Source organism: Macrosteles quadrilineatus, unplaced genomic scaffold (assembly GCF_028750875.1).
Source record: "Macrosteles quadrilineatus isolate MER2022 unplaced genomic scaffold, UCM_ALF_1.0 Scaffold_8__2_contigs__length_117827958, whole genome shotgun sequence".
NCBI classification, from domain to species: Eukaryota; Metazoa; Arthropoda; class Insecta; order Hemiptera; family Cicadellidae; genus Macrosteles; species Macrosteles quadrilineatus.
Window position 1 is genome coordinate 55,649,134 of NW_026542601.1, and position 20,656 is coordinate 55,669,789.

Consider the following 20,656-nt stretch of genomic DNA (forward strand, 5'->3'; position numbering starts at 1 on the left):
AGAACGTAAGGCCGAACCTCTACCAATAATGGTTACAACTCAAAAACCAGACTTATTCAATAGGTTTTCATCTTGGTCAACCCTCCAGCGAGTCATCGCTTACATTCTACGCTTCAAAAATAACCTAACAAACCAGGTTAAAGAATCAGGGTTTTTAAAGCTTGAAGAGCTTGATAAAGCAACAATCACTATCTGTAAAATGATTCAACAAACAGTTTTTTCTGAAGATATTTCTAGATTGAAAGCTGGAAAACCTTGTTCCTCCCGTCTTGCGTCTCTCTCCCCCTTCTTAGATGAAAATGGATTGATTTGTGTTGGAGGCCGCCTTAAGCACTCTCAAGTATCCTACGCTGCAAAGCACCCTATTGTCTTGCCCAAAACTAACCATGTCACCAATCTCATCGTTGATCATTACCATTTTAAACACTTGCATGCTGGACCTCAGTTTTTACAAGCCGTTATATCTCAGAAGTTTTGGATCCTATCTTCACGAAGTGTTGTTCGAAGAAGAGTTTACAAGTGCATCCGATGCTTTAAATGCAATCCTAAGACCACCACTCAGAAAATGGGAGATCTTCCTCCACAACAAGTCCTACCCTCAAGAGTGTTCAACAACTGCGGACACTCTCCAGGCCTAACCAAAGTCTCACCCATTCCAATAAATAATAAATAATGAAAGAAGTTAACCATCAGTTTATTGTAAATATGTTCATTTCTAAAATACATTTTTCTCAATACTTAATTATTAGGTGAACCCCTCTTAGTGGTTCACGGGCGGGGGTATGTTCTGTAATATTCAGTGTAATTGTGATTTTTTATAATAATGCTTTCTTTCATCTAAAAATAAATACAGATGACATTGATTTTTAACTTGTTTTAATGTTTAAAACAACATGTGATTTTAACAATTAACTATTAGTAATTTTGTTAGTTGAAAACAAAACATCAAGCAATGAAGATCCCTCTCTCTCTTTTGTAATATTAATCTCTTTCTTTTAAGGTTCTGTGAAATTATTGAAAGTTTATTTGTTAATATTAAAACTATTTGTCAATTGTATCTCAGTGTTTGTAATTTGTGTCATGAAGAATCAAACTCCGCTTATCTTATAAATACAGTCCACTCTACACGCTACCGAAATTCTACAGTCCCCACTCACATTTTCCTGTTTATACAGAACTCTTATGTACTAACAACATCAATCACACAAAAAATCGCCCCGCATAGAAACTTGGATATTTCACAGGACATGGAAAATGTCCCCATATTTAAGGAGTTTTAAAACTTCATTCCGCCCCACATCCCAACTGGTTGGACGTTTTCCAGACCCTGCGAAATGTCGGACTTTGTATCCATCACATTTAGGTGCCTTTATAGTTGAGCTAAGGATAACGGATAAAACCAGACAGGTAGGCTCACTCAACAAACTTGTTGAAACTCCTTTAACGATTACCTCCAGACACTGGTGTTGCCATCTCCTGGCCATCATCTCTATCTGAGGTCGTTTGAACACCTTGGAGCCTCTCTGCACCACCTTGTCCGGTAGCAATACACAGTGTAGTGTAGCCAACAGAGACCAGCCCTGCTTGATCTGTGCCTGTTGTGCCGTGATCATCTCTTCTGTGGCCTCGTCTGGCTTCCAGCTCAGCCCCTGGCGCCCTCTATACAGACAAACTTGCATAAGCTACTCCCATTACTAAAAGAACCAATAAGAGTAGATTCTCTCTAGCATTCGAATAGTCATTTGCTTATTAGTCACACACTTGCATACCAGCACTGCACCGCTTTATCCAAAGTCATGTAAAGAAAGCTCGAAAGCTGTAAGAATGTTTTGGTGTTCTTTAATTATTGTTTTGTAAATAACAGTAGTTTAATAGTTAGGCACTTATAAAGGACTTTTGGTACAAATCTATTCATTTTTATATTATTTTATTTATGTTGGTTCAGACTTTTTTAGTTTCAATAAGAGTCTGGTCCAAAAAAAGAGTCTGCTAATATACAGATTATTAAAAATAAATTACAATGCTTGAATGGGTGCTAAGTTTAAATTTTCTGCAAGTAACCATGTTTATATTTTTTGCATAAGGAATAGAATTAGGCTATATTTTTCTGTATTCACCAGCACCCACCAGTCATTAGAAAAAAAAGGAAGTTACAATACATATACTGTACTCAAAACTAGTAAGAAAATTAGTTACCAAAATCAGCTTAAATACCGGTACTGCACATTGTACATAAGAACATTAATTACCAGTATAGACTAAGAAAACAAGAAAAAGATGAATGGTTAACACCAATATTAGTTAAAGGAAAAAATAATTGGAAGACATGAAAAAGGTAAAAAACAACAATGAAGTAGGAAGACAGGTAAAAACAAAATAAAAACTAAGGATTACTTATTTCTCTTTTAAAATTTAGTAGTAAGCCCACATATATTTAAAGCTAAACCAGTACTGGACGACTTGCTCTATGTACAGCTCCTTAGAGGATAACAACTAACTACAAACAATCTATTGCACACTGCCAACAGCTTATTATCTACAGCAATAATCAACTTTATACAATAATCTACATGACTATTAGGTTTAAGCATTCTAAAACAAAACTTTTACTAATAAATCTAATCTACAAAGTAAGTCTTTTTACTTTACATTTAAAACTATAAATGTACAGCAAGCACTATCTCTTTAAAAATTAAGTGGGCAAAGCATTCTAAACAACGACTAACTCTTTACAGTCTACAATCTAGTTTGCAGTGTAAAAATGGCCAAACCTAAAAAATAAATGGTTTTTGCACAATCTACCGATTTTAATGGTTTGTCAGAGAATGCCTTGTGTTTTTATACACTTAATAACAAAATTACTGTTGAATTTTCAAAACTCTAGTATGAAATTCTATTAAAGGCAATGATTTCTTAATTTTCACAAAATTTAATCAGTTTAATTTATTACTCATAGAGTTTAAAAATGCTATAGGCTATTACCTATTATAAATAATATCTTATTAAACATTTAAAAGGCGCTGTACATCCTAAAAATAATTTAAATAAATATAAAGTAAAATGGTTTTCCAGTAAAGAAGGAAAATAAGAATAAACAGAGAAACTTAAGCATACAAGAGATGAAATTACTAGTTAAAATTTTAAAGGTAAAACCTGGAATTTTAATTTACTATTGGTTAAATACTTTTCACCTGTAGGTATAATCTGATGTGATAACCTAATTAGTTTTAGCGAATTTCCCATATAGGGAATAAGCTATTACCGTAGGTCTCATGGTAAGACCTAGACCCGGGACCGATTTACTTTTTTGTTTTGAGGTCCCCAGAGGCCAAAAACACCATCCGTTCAAATTCATATATATATATATATATTTATATATATATATATATATATTTATATATATGAGCTCCAACATACAGGTGAGTGAGCGTAGCGAACGAACTTCAACCAGGACGTGATTGAGCCATGCAAACGAGATCAGATAGTAAAAATAAAAGTAAGCCTACCGTTATAGGATCGACCGGCAGACACAGAGGTAATTTAACCTTTTATTGATTGTCATACCGATCCGGAACAACAAAAAACAACATAAAATGAAGCTATGTATAATAGTTTGGCCAGCATATCTTAAAATATGCAAACCAACTGCTGTTCTTTATATAAGAAGGTTTCAACTGAATATTATAAGATCCCCGTGCGTAGAACGGGTACACAGCTAGTATATATATATATTTATATATATATATATATATATATTTATATATGTGTCCGTTAGCGCGATAACTCGAGCAAAATTGATCCGATTTTGATGAAATTTTGTACAAACGTGTAAACCTACATTAATTCGAACGAGTTCGCGAACCAGCATAATCGGACCATGGGATCAGGGGTTTATGGGGGGTTTTATGGGGTAAAAATGGGTTTTTCTCGTTTTTGACCCTAAAAACTTTAAATTTCTAAATTTCTCTCTAGACCATTTTGAAGAGCTTAAAAAAACAAATAATTTAGTATATTGAAGTGTTTTTGAATGTTCATTGACTACGGAGAAAATTAAAAAAATTGTAAATTTAAAATTCCCATGTTATTCTTATGGAGAATAAATAAACTGTTCTAGTTTGCTTGTTTATGGATATATTTTAATCAAATTTGGCAATTTGGTTTATTTCATACTAAGCTATCAATATTTCAATTGAAAACACACACCTCAACATCTTCCCCGTAGCAGCAAACCTAACTACTCACTAAAATAATGTTATTTAAATAGGAAATAAATCTGAAAATTTATAGGGAACATTTTAGTAGAAATCAAGCCGGGTAAATGGAAATTCGCTTAGTATGCAGGTTTGCTGCGACGGGGGTATTTTGGCTATGCTTTCTTGGTGTACCATATTCTATTTTATTAAGTAGGTTTGCTTACTATATATTCAATTAATAATTACTATTATTTATTGACGTGACTCCTTATGTTGTCAAAAACCTTTTGTCTGATCTTGAAAATTTGTATATTGAAAAAAATTAACAATGAGCCAATTTGAAACCTACTGTTATAGCCTGGAAACATGTAGGCCTATACCAGAAGGATATCTTTACGCCCCACGGCTCTTAGTGAGTGCAGCATATTGATTATTAATTAGTAAAAGATAGTTTTGTATTTTTCTATGGGATGCAGTTGAGCTGGTTTATCTGAGAAAATTATAGTCCAAGAGAACCTAGTACACAAACAGTTGACAAAGCATTACACTGATTTCTTCCTAAAATGGAACTTCTCCAAAGATATTAATGATATAAATAAAGATATAAATGTTTCATCAATGTTAAAACTACATCTGGACAAAATATCAGTATTAGCTTATGCCTTGTGATGTTTATTTGAGTATATATATTAGTCTCTGGACTCTATTTTTCAGGAAAGCTTGATAGACTCTCCCTTTTCAAAAAATCTTTATCAGCCACTATTGGCTTTCCTTTCAATTATGGCAATGAGTTTTGTAACGTTTCCGCATTATATCTTAAAATTTGAATGCTTGTTTAACATACTTAGATTAAAATAATGGTTTCACAAAAGCCTAGGATGAATGACTGAACCATCAACTTTTCTCTGAAGCTATCTAACGCCTCCTAACACAGACATGTTCATGCAATGCTGCGACGATGCGATGAAGTGCAACAACTTGCAGTCTTGTTTGTAACCTCTATACTCACCTTCCTCCACCAAATGTTTTTTCAAGGGCCGTTGTAGCTTGCATTTTAGCCCTAACGTACTTCCAAAGTGAGCTAAGGAAATTAAATGTCAAATTTTTACTTGCAACTATGTGATTTCATAAAAATGAGTGCAAAGAATTTTTTAGAAAATTTTCTACAGAACATTTTTTTAATTAATCTTTTTAATGCATACAAACTGTATTTTTAACAGAGTAATATTTTAGTGTTTGTATTAATTATGGTAACATTATCATTGACAAATAAAGTTTATTTTGATATTTAATTTTACACTTTTCAAATTTATCTTGAAAAATTAATTTAAAATCAAATCAAATCAAAATTTTCTGTATTCATTATGTACAAATAGAGTAGGTTTACTTGAAACAAATGTAATATATATTTTACAAAGTAATCCAAAATTAAATTAACAATCAAATTACCAAATTTAAAAAATAATCACATTTTTGGATCATAGTTAATTGGAATACATTATTAGTATGCCTAATGAGAAATCATCTGATCTAAATAACTAATTATTTAGATACCTTGAAGCCTGACAAATCAACATGCATTTGTTTACATGAGATAATGAAAAATATAAATTACAAATTTACATCTTTCAGCAAAAAGTACGGTATCAGCCCCAGCCTATGTATTGAACACTGTTGGTATGTGTTCATGGCGAATTTCCCTCTAGGAAAGGACATATTAGCATAAGCTTCATGGAAAGAACTAAAAATAGGTCCGATGCCGCTTGTATCTTTTTGTTTGATAGTCGTCATAAGCCAAAAACACTGATCATTTAATGAATGTATTTGTAGGAATGATAACTCTATAAACATTCTCCAGTTTTGATGACTACAATTTATCTGTCTTTCAGGCTTGCAAAAAATATCTCTTGTTAAAATTGTGCGAGAGATTTGTTTGAATTATGATACATCTTCAGGTGTAAGAAAGAATATTCCAGGACAAATGATTTGTGTGAATGGAGATGAACTTTAGGTGTGCCAAGAGTTCTCAAGCATAAATTACACAAGGGATTTGTTTTGTAGGAGATACACCTTTAGAATAAATAAGAAAAGGTTATCCGACACAAACCACATGAGGGGCTTATTTAAAAAAAAGCAACTTTTAATGGATTAACACTTTCACTTTGGCAAACATCAAACAGGCGCTTGCCAATAGCAACAAGGCCCCCCACCGAATCAGCGAACGCAATTGGCATTCAAATATTTCAGTCTGATGAATCACAAAAGAGCAGCAGTGATTGTGCTGCGTTACCCCCGAGAGTGGACGTAGTTCACTGAAACACCCATGGGTAGCAGCACTGACTGGATCCGTAGCCAGTATCTTGGTAATGTGGATCGAAGAGAGAAAATTCCCGAAACCGGGACAAAAGCATTGCCAGACAAGATTTTACGGGAAATTTTAGTAGGCTTACCAGCCTAAAAAAAAATAAAGCTTGCATTCTAAGCTACAGGCTGGCAACAATTATAACATTACGCGTCAATGGCTGAGCTCACATTGACTATTCAAAGTTAAATCCTGGGAACGGCCAAATACGACCTTTCAGCACTGGCCCGCAGCCGGCACCGGCTGATCTCGACCGCTCAGCAGCGAAAAGGTTAAAGGTTTTGCGCCCAAATTGGACGATGGGTTTGGATACAAAAAATAGCAACTTTAGATGTAACAAAGGACTTAAACACAGGAAAACTGTTACATCCTATAAATGAACCAAAAAATACCAACTAAAAGTTTGTGTTAAGTATTTATAACACAAATGTTATGATTAGTTAATAAAAAAAAATCATTAGTTGATCCTCAAGACCTGGCTTTGTCAGACTCACCTCTGCATTTTCCTGTTGCGCTCCTGCTCAGCTACAAAGCTGGCATTGTTCATGGACATGAGTGTGTTGGCCAGTGCTATAATGGCCAGCAGATGGTTGGTAGTCAGCGTAGTACTGAGTTCCCAGTGTGTCCGCGCCGTGAACGTCCTCGTAGCTCTCTCCAGTTCCACCATCTCCTTAGGCAAGTTGGCCTCGAGGCTGGACATATCTTTGCTCATCTCTGCCTTGTATGGCTGCCACGTCGGCAGTAGCAGGCTCATATACCCTGCAAATGAGTTTAATTCCCTTACTTTTCTTTGACTTAGTTCCTTTACCTCTCACTGGGTTGTAGGGTTTCAACAAGTGCCTTCCATTGTGTGGCGTCTTTCTTTACTTCTTCCTAACTCCTTCCACGTGTAGCAACTATTTCAACACTTCGCTTTCAACAAAACAAAAAGTTGTTTTGCAAGACCATATTTTATAAGTAAATTATTACTAGAGGTCAAAATACCTTATAATCCGTCAGTGTGATCAAAAAGTCACCGATGAAAGGCGACCGGTTTCAACCCATCAAAGGGGTCATCATCAGGCGTTGAATGGACACATAATTACTCCGAAGAGGTCGTCATAAAGTCAATAAATACGAAACGAAGAACAGTTAAAACACTTAAACACATTTTTACAAAAACACATGTGGCCACAAATTGACTGCGCGGCGGACGGTATGTGCACATTGAGTTACAAGTCCAGACCACCATACATTAGAATATATATTGCAATTATATATTATATAGCTGTATCCGCGGGCTTTGCCCCGTTTAACTTCATAAGTATTCGCATGGCTCATTCACGTCCTGGTTGAAGTTCGTTCGCTACGCTCACTCACCTTTAGGTTGGAGCTCGTTCGCTGCGCTCACTTGCCTTCAGGTTAGCTCGTTCGCTGCGTTAACAGGTTGAAGTTCGTTCGCTACGCTCACTCACCTTTTGGTTGCAAATTAGCTGTTGTCGTAAATAAAAAAAAAATAATAGTGCTGCACCCTGTTGGTAATCCTCGTAACTTTTATGCTATTGAACATCATAGAACAGAACCAACTTGTTTAATTGAAACAGCTGTTAAGATTCATTAATTCCTTTTAAATATGAAAAATCATAAGATTAACAAGGGGAACCATAGAGCCACTGTGGCGGAGCCCAAAAGGGTTTTTGAGATAAGAATATGCTTTAATGTTAATCGGGAATGTGAGCTATCATCATGCCAAATTTCAGGCCAATCCGTCCAGTAGTTTATGCGTGATTGAGCAACACACACACACACACACACACAAACACACACACAAACTCACAAACTTTCAGATTTATAATATTAGTAAGATTATATTTATATTTATTATATTTATATTTTATTGTTTATATTTCAATGTGCACATACCGTCCGCCGCGCAGTCAATTTGTGGCCACACGTGTTTTTGTAAAAATGTGTTTAAGTGTTTTAACTGTTCTTCGTTTTGTATTTATTGACTTTATGACGACCTCTTCGGAGTAATTATGTGTCCATTCAAGCCTGATGATGACCCCTTTGATGGGTTGAAACCGGTCGCCTTTCATCGGTGACTTTTTGATCACACTGACGGATTATATAGTTATTTGTGTAACTAGTGGTGAAAGTGGCACTTTGCTGCACACGAGAGCAATGTTTACGCACGAGCCGCAGGCGAGTGTGGAATGATCTCGAGTGCAGCAAAGGCCTTTTTCACTCGTGTTACACATTATATTTTTCCTACAGTCACTATAAAGCATATAAATAATTAGTCTTTCAAACACTATACAACGTTTTTAGGTTCAGCTGGCAACACAAATGGTGCCCTAGAGAAAGTGAAAGTAGTACCCGCGGTCCGTATCACTCCGCAATTTTTCCTCGGCAAGAAATGTGCTCCGCGTTTTGAGAATATAGTTCCGTATGTTTTTGTAATTTGAAGTGGTTTCCTCGCCTAAAAAAATGCTTTAAAGGTATTTTTTTGTTTATTAAGATCGTAGGAATGTTTTAAAAACGTTTAAAATAAGTCCAGAAAGTTCAGAAATACCGAAACTATAAACACGAAATGACAGGTTAAATCGTAGTTATAATAGTCAATCAGCTGCTCATAGTATTACTATCTTAAAGTGTTGCCAACCTATTTCCAAGGGTACACGGATTACGTGCATAATAGAACCACGCTGTTTTGTGTTGTTTCGTTGGAATCCTGATGTGCGGCAAAGTATAAACCGTACGACAAAGTATAAACCGTACGGCAAAGAATAAATATGCAGCAATTAGCTGCTTTCTGTACTATAAACAGTACAAGGAAGCCAACTTTGTCGGGTGACTGTAGGAAAAGGTATTTTAACCTCTAGTAATAATTTATATTTGATCAGGAGGCAAAAACAACAAAAATGAAGTTTTATAAGTAGTGCATACTTAAAAAAAGTTGTTAGGAAAGGACTAATTTGATGTTAAAACAATACAGGCAAACAATTACAGAAAGATTTGCTAAAAAATATTTTTTTTATTTTGCTACTGAATATGTGAAGACTAACGCTTCTTAAGACAAATTCATCTCACTCCCCAACTAGTATTAGTGGGTTACAAACTGGTTAAAAAAATATATTTTATACCAACAACACTATTTCTAAGTCACTGCTTAGTGAAATAAGGTGAGTTGTCGGCTCATTTGGTCTGCAAAACCTAAGGCAGCGTCGTCATGAGTTTGCGTTCAGTGCCGCCTCTTAAAATCAATCAGAGCAGTAAGTCTTTAGTTCATTCTCTTCACCGTTCCACTCCCATCTTACTTTGCTTTATAACATACATACACAGACCTTTGAGTCTCATTTGGACAGGCAGATACAAAGTGAAAAGACGCCACCAATTAAAAAAAAAGTATTATCTTACAACAACAAATGTTAGTAAATTTTCAAGGTTCACCTCCTTTAGACAGCACCCCGAAGCTGACGGGCACCATGGGCCGCAGCAGCCCCAGTTTTCCCTCACACACCAAGTCTAAGTCAGGATCCAGACCCCAAGCATGCAGCAGAGACAACAACAGCTGGGCAATCTCCATGGTCAGGTTGGCTTCACACACCTTCTTGTGGCTCCACTCATTGCCATTACCTAAAACACCAGACAAAATCCATATAATACTAGGTGGCGTTTGCAGACGCGTTCACAAAATTGAGCGGAGTCATGTTGGTCCGCAGGTTTGCTATATGTCCCAGGTTTGGAGTATTTTGTTTTGATGTGGTGCAAATCTACTTATTCTAACAAGTTTACAAACAAGCATGATTGAACTATAGGAATAAGGTATCATGAAACTATAAAAGGTTTATAGGGTAAAATCAATTTTTAATAATTGATATAGGGATGTCACCTAGGTGCGTATTTGAACCCAAACGTAAGTGAAGGTGGGAGATGATCTAAGTGGCTTTGTTACTGACTAAGATCAGCTGTTTCATTAGCCATGATCAATTATTTAATGCCCAATAATAAGGAACAGCTGGGTCCAGAAAATTGGGTTTCCCCATTTTTAACCTAAAACAATAATGATTTTGCAATTTCTTTCCAAGCCATTTTGTAGTGCTGGCAAAACCTCCAAGCAATTAATGGGAAATGGAGTGATACCAATAAACTATATTTCATTTTTACGAGATAACTACTTCTAAAAATCTAAATTTAATTTTTCGACATCAGAGTATTTAAAATATGTAATTTTATAAGTTTGGCTTTTTGAGTATTCTGAGAAAAAATTTTGGATCAATATCATTTAGCAATAATTAATATTGTATATCCTTTAGGAGATGAGCGTGTGTAAGCGTTATAGTGATGTCCAATGATTGTGTAACTATTGAATGGACACTTACTTAGTATAGGCTCAGAGTAATAAAACAAAACTGTTTTGTTTTATTACTCTGAGGTATAGGCTACATAATCAATAGTGCATTACTTTACATGCAATCATAACTTTAAAATATCGAATGCCTTGAGTCTGACTTTAGCTTGAATCTATTAATGTCCAAAACAGACACCTACGGTATGGTTTTTCCTAGTAAATAAATTCTAGGCAAAAAAGAAAATAAAAAGATCCAAGACATTCTGACATTTTCCAAAACAACAGATTTCCGTATTTCCGTGGGTGAACCGCCTCACACAGACGGATACTCGACAGCAAGTCCAAGGTCAGGTCGCAGTCAGCAGTCAGCAGTCAGGACTTCCTAGGGCGTGGTCCCGGCCTTGGACTTGAATATTCTTTCTTTGTCTCCGCCCCCGACTGCCCAACTGCCCACCGCTGTCCGCAATCGACATAATCGCTCGTAACTCTCCGCGATCGTGTGCAATGCCGTTTACGAGATCTCCCGGCTCCGCGATCAAAGCGGATTGGCGAGATGATAATAAGGTTGCAGCAAGACTCTTACAAGTCTAAAATCGGCGGCTTATAGCGCCAGGGTTGCCTCAAGTCCAGGGTTCCCGGTACTGTGACCGGTATTGTTACAAATACCACGGTGCTCCGTAAAGGACAGTGTGTTGTCGATTCACTTCAATTTTGTGAGATGAAGACGTAGGTTTTATTTGTGAATTTATCCGTTGGTGGTATTTAAATAATATATATTTTGATTGTCGAAACGAAAGCACCAAATCTTCGCCCGTTGGTACTTACTTAGTGCGTCAGGTAATAAGAGAAACACATTAGGGTACATATGAACATTTCATTACACATGTCCAGAAAGGGACGTAAATTTTCCTCCCATATTAAGACGTTGTATTGTACAACTTCACAAATGTATACCTTTAACTAAACGTTTTACCAAAAGTATAGAGACTATCTAGAAAGTTGAAGCATGAAACAATAACATATACATTCACACCACGGAAGTTTTCAGTTATTATAAATTTCCAATATTTCAAACGCCATTGTATGCATGACTGGAACAAAATCTGTGCACGACAAATCGTTTTTATTAAAAATCCGAACATTTTTATGGGTGCAAGCGCAGCAATGATGAACACAGCTTTCCGTTCTTAAGCTTTACAGTAAATATTTAGCAATCGCACACTTTTTACTGAACATTCCACACATAACACCATGTATTAAAATAGACCTATTAGATTCCGACATACCAAGGTAGCCTACGTTACGTAGTTTAAGGCGAAGATAGTCTGTGAATGAAGAGTGTTGAATGCCCAATGATCAATAACAGCATTGGTTCATCCAAAAGGCGACCCCTTGGGTTTTTCAACACATCCTTATCGAATTATTTATAAAACGTGGACTTTGTTTATCCAACTACTGTTCGATAAACAAAACGTCAATTATTTGGTCTCCCTCGAAAAGGAACGAGGCCTCTAAAAAGCCCTAAGGTACCCCTAAACCGTACTCCCCCTCCCCTAAAATCCCTACTAACGCCCTACAGGCAGTTTTTACCTTCCGACTGTCATACAAAATTTCCTAAAAGAGCTAAAATGTTTTTGTTTTCACAGGAATACGTAGAATAAAACAACGAAAATTTATATATTGGTTACTTTTCTGTAGAGCTCCAAACTCGAGGGTCTAAACTTTTTTCCCCGACAGTAGTTCGTTTCCCGTAGAAAGTAGCCTGAAGTAGACGAGTTGATCAAAGTAGGTACTGTCACTTATAGTTCAAAATAGGCCTAGCTATCTTGATATCAATAGGACTTTAGTAAATAGTCATAACCAAAGAAGCAACTGGAATTATTGTAGCTGCAAAACTAAACAAATCAGTTACTACTCCACGTCACAATAACACTACATCCACATTCAGCATAATATAGGCCTACACCGAAGGTTGGGTTCCAAATTCACAAGTAAATTTGAGGAAGTCGACATATACTAGCTTCCTTGTTTGATAATTTAACCCCCCTAAAATTCCTCAGATAAGCATAATTATATGCTGTACTAGAGGAAATATCCCTCAAACGATCGCTTGCACTTGGCGCCGCGCCCAATATTTCCTCGTCTCTCACTGCAACTGTTCGGTCTGTCATGTCGGCGCCCTCGGCGTCCTGGTCCTGGCGCTGCGACCAACGCCCAAGGCCTCTACAGGACAGGTGAAATGGACCTTGCGTCTGTGTGGCATTTAGCTGCATTCAGCTGTCAAGGACACGGGATAAAAGATATGTTTGTTTCTTTGTACACGATACACAATAATAGCACAATAGTATGGTTTGAACCCTAGATCAAACATAATCCTTGTAAATTTACAATCCTTCTGGATCAACAGAAGACCATTATTATTCAAGTTAGTTTCTTTTCGGTTTTTGTAGAGGTTTTGTTGTTATACTATTATTAGTACGTAGGTGCATAATGATTTCTTGTTACAGTATTTAAACAATTTTGAAACGATTTTAGATCGTACTATCAGAAGTAGACCTACTGGCCGACGTTTCAAATGCGGCAAGGCAACCCATTTTCAGAGTAATCTAGAACAAAGCCGAATATATTCATATTAAATCTATCAATCAATAATTGAATTGTGGTTGTGGGTAGATTACCCTTGAAGTGAGATCGCTGCAATGAAACCGAAACGCCATACAGTATTTTCGACGATTATTAACGACGTGGTAATTTCCGAAGACATGGATTCGACACTCTGACTCTACTCCGGCCGTTGTAGCCAACATTGGGATGGGAGCAGGATGCGGCATTTATATTACTCTTCATAATCAACTCTGCAACCTACACCAATCCCTTCATTCAACTTCACAGCGTTCCTTCCGTCAAATTTTCGGAATTGCAGAAAAAATCAATTATCGTTACTTGAATTTATTTTAGTTTGTAGCCCAGTTACAAGAGCGAGTTTAGTTTATTTATTTTAAAACAATAAATTACCTTCTCCGTCGGTCTATATTTAGACTAATTGAAATGTATAAATATTTTAGTAATTTTAACTTCAGCTCGTTTAAAGAGTAATTTCAGGCCCTAATGATGAAAGTATATATCATGATTACAAGACTAGTGTGTATGACTAAACTAATTAATAGTAACATACGATACAAAGATACAATGTCAATCAAGCATTAACAACTCACGCAGTATATATTCATACAGATACGCTATTATCGAATCGTTTTCACACTGCACCTTTCCTGTTAATTTTATTTCTTTAATAGCTCCTCATGGTAACCTAACCAAGATAACTGCCACAGTATACAGGTTAGGAATCGCATCCATATAGATATTAACGAGCAGCAGGAGTCTCGTCGGCTCGCAGATCACGTCGGCAGTGCAGTAGTCGCTGACAGCTTGTCTCTATCAATCAACCTAACACTACTGGGGAAGTCAACAGGTTTTTGCCCTTCCTGCTGACTCTACGACTCATAGACCTATTCCTCAACTTAAGGTAGTTTCTGCAGATAAGTGATGCTCTTAACCTGAAATACCTTGACTGTGCACATCAATTCAACGTTCCGACAGTTTTTCGACAATTTTATCAAAAACTATCCAAGCCTCAAAATCCAGCCCTTCATAACCTGCCATAAAATTCCATTACATCTTGATGGAACGTTAGTAACCCAACCCAAGATTTGATGGAAAAGATCTTCGAGTATCGCCATGACAAATTTCTCCCAACGCTATGACGTGAAAGTTCTGTCCTTAAGGCCGAGGTTAGAACCCTTAGGTTAAGTTATAAATAGGGCGTGTTACTAGCCTTGCGGTTAGTGCCACAGACTTTAATATTGTGTGGACGAGTTCGGTCCCGTCATATCCACAAAATATAATGTTTTTGGACCAATTTCCTTCAAATGCGTTTGTGGTTTCAACTGGAGTAGACACCAACCAATATGGAATCCCACTAATCCCAAACAGCTACGTGGTAATATCATGACATAAATTAAATGGTAAAACTAATTACCATTTTAAAACCTACTCAGTTGGCTAGGAGCTCGCTTTAAGCTAAGACCACTCATCTAGAAACAGACAAAGACAGGACTAAACACGGTCAATTTCTCCGGATTTGCGAAATCTTTTTACAAGAAGCTATACCAAAATCGGCCTTAGTCACTAACAAGACTACAAGATCGCGCCACTCATCCTACACTCATCTCCATTCATACTTGGCTTAAAATACCTACTACGTATGGTCGCCATTTCATTGAACAGTATTAACAATTATTATATCCTCAAAAATAACTATATACCTCCATAAAGCTCAAAATACCGCTAATGTCAAAGGGGAATACAATTACCTTGTACAATTACCTTACAATATTGCCTTAAAATATTACCTTACCATAGCTATCAGACCAATATTTTACGTGTTTCACTATGATTTCCAGTGCGTATAAACACTACTGGTGGTCTAATTTATTCCGACCGCTGCGGATGCTGGATTTCCGGAGTACTGTACCTCTCCCGCAAACGAGATCACCAACACAGAAGCCAACCCGGTAATATAACAATAGGCTAAACCAACCTTCAGGTAAATACTTATAACAGACGCGAATACCTGTTACAATTGTATTATTTAATTTGTCTTCTTGCTAGGTTTCAATGGGGGTGATGAACCGTCTGAGACTGTTCTTAGTTCCTGGCCAACTTTACAAAACTGGCTATAGCCAAAGGTACAGCTCCGGGATCTCAAGCAGGAAGGTTGAGACGATGACTGGCGTGGACCTTGGCGAGACTGTTGTATAACGAGTACCGGTAGCTGAGGTTCTCATGGCGGTCATCATCCTATAGTACTCACGAGACTCTGGGTCCATCACGAGATTTTCAAGTACAGTGGAACCTTGATAACAAGACCCTCGATAACAAGTCACCCTTGATAACCAGTGTCATTTTCAAACCTCGATAAGAAGTCACCCTTGATAACAAGTCTTATTTGATAATCCCCATGAGAGTCTTGTTATCAAGGTACTGATAAGCTTCTACTGTATTCAGATTTTAAAACACAAAGGGACTAAGATTTATTTCTCTAGCTTCGAACTATCCGTTAGGCATGTTTTACGGCTATTTATTGCCCCATCTGCCTTCCTTGATCAGTAACCGAGGTACTTACCTACACCACCCATTTTGTACCGCCACTCTGTGAGTTCCTCAACCTGGAATACCTTGACCGTGACCGAACCTCAGAATTTTTCAGCAGTGGTTCCGCCCTTTTTTCACCAAACTCACAAGCACCCCAATTCACACACGACACCAACCTCATGTAGATTCACTATAGACCATGTTAATCCCTCACTAACTAGACTACCTAACTAAAATGCTGCCAAATCTAGCCTCATCAGTAAACCTTTGTTATTCATAATCAACTAAGCAACTGTTTTAATTCCTAACCCAATCCTTACATCATCCAACTCGTATAATCACCAACCAAACTCACAACAACTTAACCAATAACAACCCTACCAACCTAAACAAACATTACCTCAACCACACATAAGCGCTTGCTAATACCAACTCAAACTCCATGAACCAACAATCCTACCCTCACCAACAACTTCTACAGGAGCATTCGTAATATTGATTATTCGCAACATTCATAGGACCTGTCAAAGCTTTACTCAATACTGAAAAGAGTAAATTCTTAGAACAGGTTTAAACATTTTCTGTCTGCTTAGTTTTAAACACACTGCTTGTTTATTTATATATTTGTCCACTTTTCTGCTTAAAACCATTTTAAGATGGGTTTCATTCAGTTATGTCTAGACTAAATTGAGAGAACAACAAGAGGCGTAAGCGCTAACAATCGAACTATTCAACGACATCTAGTTACATTTATCATCCCCAAGATTCAGCTGTATCCATTCAAGTACTACAGGATTAAACATAAAGTTAACCACAATCTGAAGTATTCGAGTTATTCGTAATCTGTTACTTTTATCTTGAAAGAGAGGCCTTCGTGAATATATATTGCTGCTATGGAATTTAACATTTGTATATTAAAGCATAATATATTATATTAACTTGACCAGAACGTGGTTATGCGGAAGCTCTTGAAGGTGCATTGGCGCACGAGTTCAATATTACAGATCATTAGAGAATTACTCGCCATCTCAACCATGAACTCACCCGTGCGATGGTCAGGGCCACAACAATTGCTAGGAAGCCCAGACAGCAATTGCGACGATTCTTGTGTGATTGTCTACAGTCCCCGTATGAAGCTGGGGTATGTTATCGTTAAGCTTTTGGACTACAGAGAGTTTGTGTGAGAAAGTCATAATTATTGTCTCATAGCGTTTGGAGAAGTTTCTCAAATGTAGAGTTCACCGTGTTATTTGCGAATGTTTAAACATACTCCAGATTGTACAAAGTAGCCTATAGTTTACCCCCCATAATTGAATTTTGGACGTTAACTAACAGAGTAATCACCATCGCGAGGTATGAAATGATCATGAACTATGACAAAAGCTCCATTATCCATAGCACTTTTTTATCCAAAGCTGTTATCTTAAACCATAAGAAACACCACAACTTCCTATGGTAAGTTAAATAAACAATCACACAAGGTATAGCTTGACTAACCAAACTGTGTTGTTTTATTTGAACGCAAACAAATAGCGTGATTCCTTGTCGAGATACATGAAATGTTTAAAAACCATAACATTAGCTCACCTTCCCATAGACAACCACCTTTAGATACCTTCTACCATCATATATCTACCTCTACCACAGACAATATAATACTTTAATTCCATTGTCTGTGCCTCTACCAATATCAGTACCGTACCATAAAAACCACAAAGCTCTCACAGAGAAGTGAATGACACAAAGGTGTAGCTGACGTCCCAATCTGTTATCTGAATGTAAACAGAGAGCGTATTTGTTACGCGAGTCACCGCTATGTCACAGGTCAGTAACGTTACGTAACGCAAGGTCGACACCCGACACCGACCTTGGTTACGTTACACGTCACATGTCCGTTACGCTACGTCCTTGTGCCGTACCTACACAGAACACACTGCAGCCACGAGCGGAGAGTTTAAGTACTTGCATTGCGGGGTAAAAATTGTACTTTATGTGGTTCTAAATACGCTGAGTGAGCGTTGCACCCCTAGCGGATGTTTTTTATACATGTGATGCTGGATTAAGGTCATTGTCTGTATTCCTCCAATGAAATAAAATTCAGTCGTTAAAATAGAACAAGGGTCGAAAATTGTAGCGACAAATATATACTACTGTATTTATTTATTCACTCCATAAAATAAATTTGTTTGTCTTGAATTGAACTACGTTTGATGTTAATACTTATTTACATAAATTCATAGAAAAATGCAAATATTCTGACATCCATTAAACATGTAAATTGCCCCCGCCGCAACAGTCCCTATTTTAAATATCTCAGTGTGGAATAAATAAATTTTACTAATTTGATCAAAATAAACAAGCAAACTACAACAATTTACTTAAGTTTCCATAAAAATAAAGTAAGGATTTAAAATTTGCATTCCTTTAGAATTTTCCCCGTAATCATTAAGTGTACAACAATGCTTCAATGATACCAAGCTATGAGTTTTACTAAGCTCTACAAATTGGTTTGGTAAGAAATGGCAGAGGTTTTCCCCAGACGAAATATGGGAAACCAACAAATTTTTACCTCATAACACATGTTCTAATATGAAAATAGTAGTTTACGCAACGATTGCGTTAAGTGAGTCTTTACGACACGAGTAGAAAATTTAAGGCACGAGCCTTGGCGAGTGCCTTAAAAACTTCTACGAGTGTCGTAAAGACTATTAACGCGAGTTGCGTACACTACTTTACCTACGACCGTTTTTTAATTACTATCAATCTGGATTTAATTACTAACAATCACTAATGATAACTTTTTAGAGAGGTTATGTTTTCGTTTATTGTCATTGCCACTGAAAGTGATGCAACGACTTGTTGTATAATCAGCTCATTTCCTCTAATTACGTGTTTGTTAAACTTCGTTAAATATTACATTGCTAGCAGCATTCTTACCATAAATAATATTGTATCAGGTACAATTCGGCAAATATTTCATTTATTTTTGGACTTCCACCAACTTAATTAAGAATACGCGAGTATCAACATGAACAAGTCGGATCAACAATTAAATTGGTCAACTGATCAGCTGATTAGTTGACGTTCGAAGCATTACAATTTAATTCTTTTCTCTCAATACTTGAACCTCATTGGTCCGTTACCTGTGTGGATATGAGAAAACTATGCGGATATGAAATGAAACTATGCGGATATGAAAGTAAACAGCTGTAAAGTGAAACTTTTCAATTCTAAGAACTGGACTGAAATGGCTACTTTAAAAAACGGTCGTAGGTAAAGTATATTTCATCACTAGGGCGTAGAGTAACTCCTTTCGATCCGAGCTCAAACACCTGAGGTAGTGTTATATGACGAAATAGTATATTTCGTATCTTGGGCCGAAAATAAAGATGACAGCTGGCATTTCGACCCTGGTCAGCAATTGTAGCTTTCGACCTACAGTGTAAGCCTGCAGTAAGTTTGTAAAACGTATAAAAACATCGTAGTGTGGTGAAAAAGAGTTGTTCGTCATACTGCGGCAAAACAGTAGTTTTTAATGCATGCGTTGCGGGTCTAAGGTAGCATTTTTGGTCTATAGGCCTAAGGCGAAAAGTCATTTTTAGTCTCTAGGGAGTAAAAATCAGCTGTTGTAAATTTCGATTGTAGCAATCGTATGGATCGAAATTATTTATCGATTGATTTATTAGGTAAGGTCTTAGCCTATTGTAGATCGCTCGACATATCGAGGGTATAACACAATCGTAATAGACGAAATGATTGAACCACTTACTAAACAGCTGCTTAGTTGCATTAGCAGAATTGAAAACAAGTTGGAAGTCGTTTTGAGAGGTTATCTTTAAACAAAAATTATTTCGTTTTCTACCTTAGTTTGTTAATTAGCTATATGACGAAAAATATAGTTCACCGCACGGGCATAAAGAGTCCTTTAGACCCTCGCTCATTTTCCGAACTCGGCTTCGCCTTGATCGTAAAACTTGACCTCGGTGTCAAAAATAGTCCCTTTAGGCCCTAGTGATGAAATACACTATTTCGTCATACTGCAGCAAAAACAGCCTAATGTAAAAAATGTAAAGAATGTAAAAATGTAAGAATGTAAAAAAAAACAGCAAAAACATGTTAAAAACATGCGATGCGGGTCTAAAGTAGCTTTTTTACTCCCTAATGAGTAAACAGCCATTTTAGTCCCTAGGATCAGCTGCTGTAAACTTAATTGTAAAATTTGCGGTAAGCAATGACATGTATCGATTTATTTAATCGGTTGTAACTTATTTTTTATTCTTGTAAATAGTTTGGTATATCGAAAGTAAAATGCACACTAACAAAACAGTATAAGACGAAATGATTAAGTAACTTACTGAACAGCCGCTTCTTGTTTTCATTAGCAACAATGTGTCTTTTTAACCCTTGCTTCTTTAATTTATTTTTTACAGCAGTTTTGCATTTTTGACATTTAAATTATGAATTGTATAGCATATTCAATATGTTAATTTATTAATTGAATTGCAGATAAAACACAACGATTAAATGTTACCAACTAGGGTTAACTGTATACGGTAAAAGGTTAATAAAAAATAATGATCTAACAACATAACAGAAAGTGAAATGGAAAACTGC

General features: G+C 36.5%; 1 protein-coding gene across 4 annotated transcripts in view; it reads right to left on the reverse strand.

Annotated features, from left to right (window-relative positions):
• Nucleotides 1–20,656, reverse strand: part of LOC129000994 (WD repeat-containing protein 7) — a 160,224-nt gene that overhangs the window by 25,476 nt on the left and 114,092 nt on the right. For 3 of the 4 annotated variants that reach the window (XM_054428111.1, XM_054428112.1, XM_054428110.1), the window contains 4 exons: nt 9,988–10,173; nt 7,050–7,314; nt 5,203–5,274; nt 1,452–1,659 (listed from right to left, as the gene is read on the reverse strand). In XM_054428111.1, the coding sequence (XP_054284086.1) occupies nt 1,452–1,659; nt 5,203–5,274; nt 7,050–7,314; nt 9,988–10,173 (731 nt within the window). The remainder of the gene's footprint in view (nt 1–1,451; nt 1,660–5,202; nt 5,275–7,049; nt 7,315–9,987; nt 10,174–20,656) is intronic. The other variant, XM_054428113.1, reaches the window with a different exon arrangement.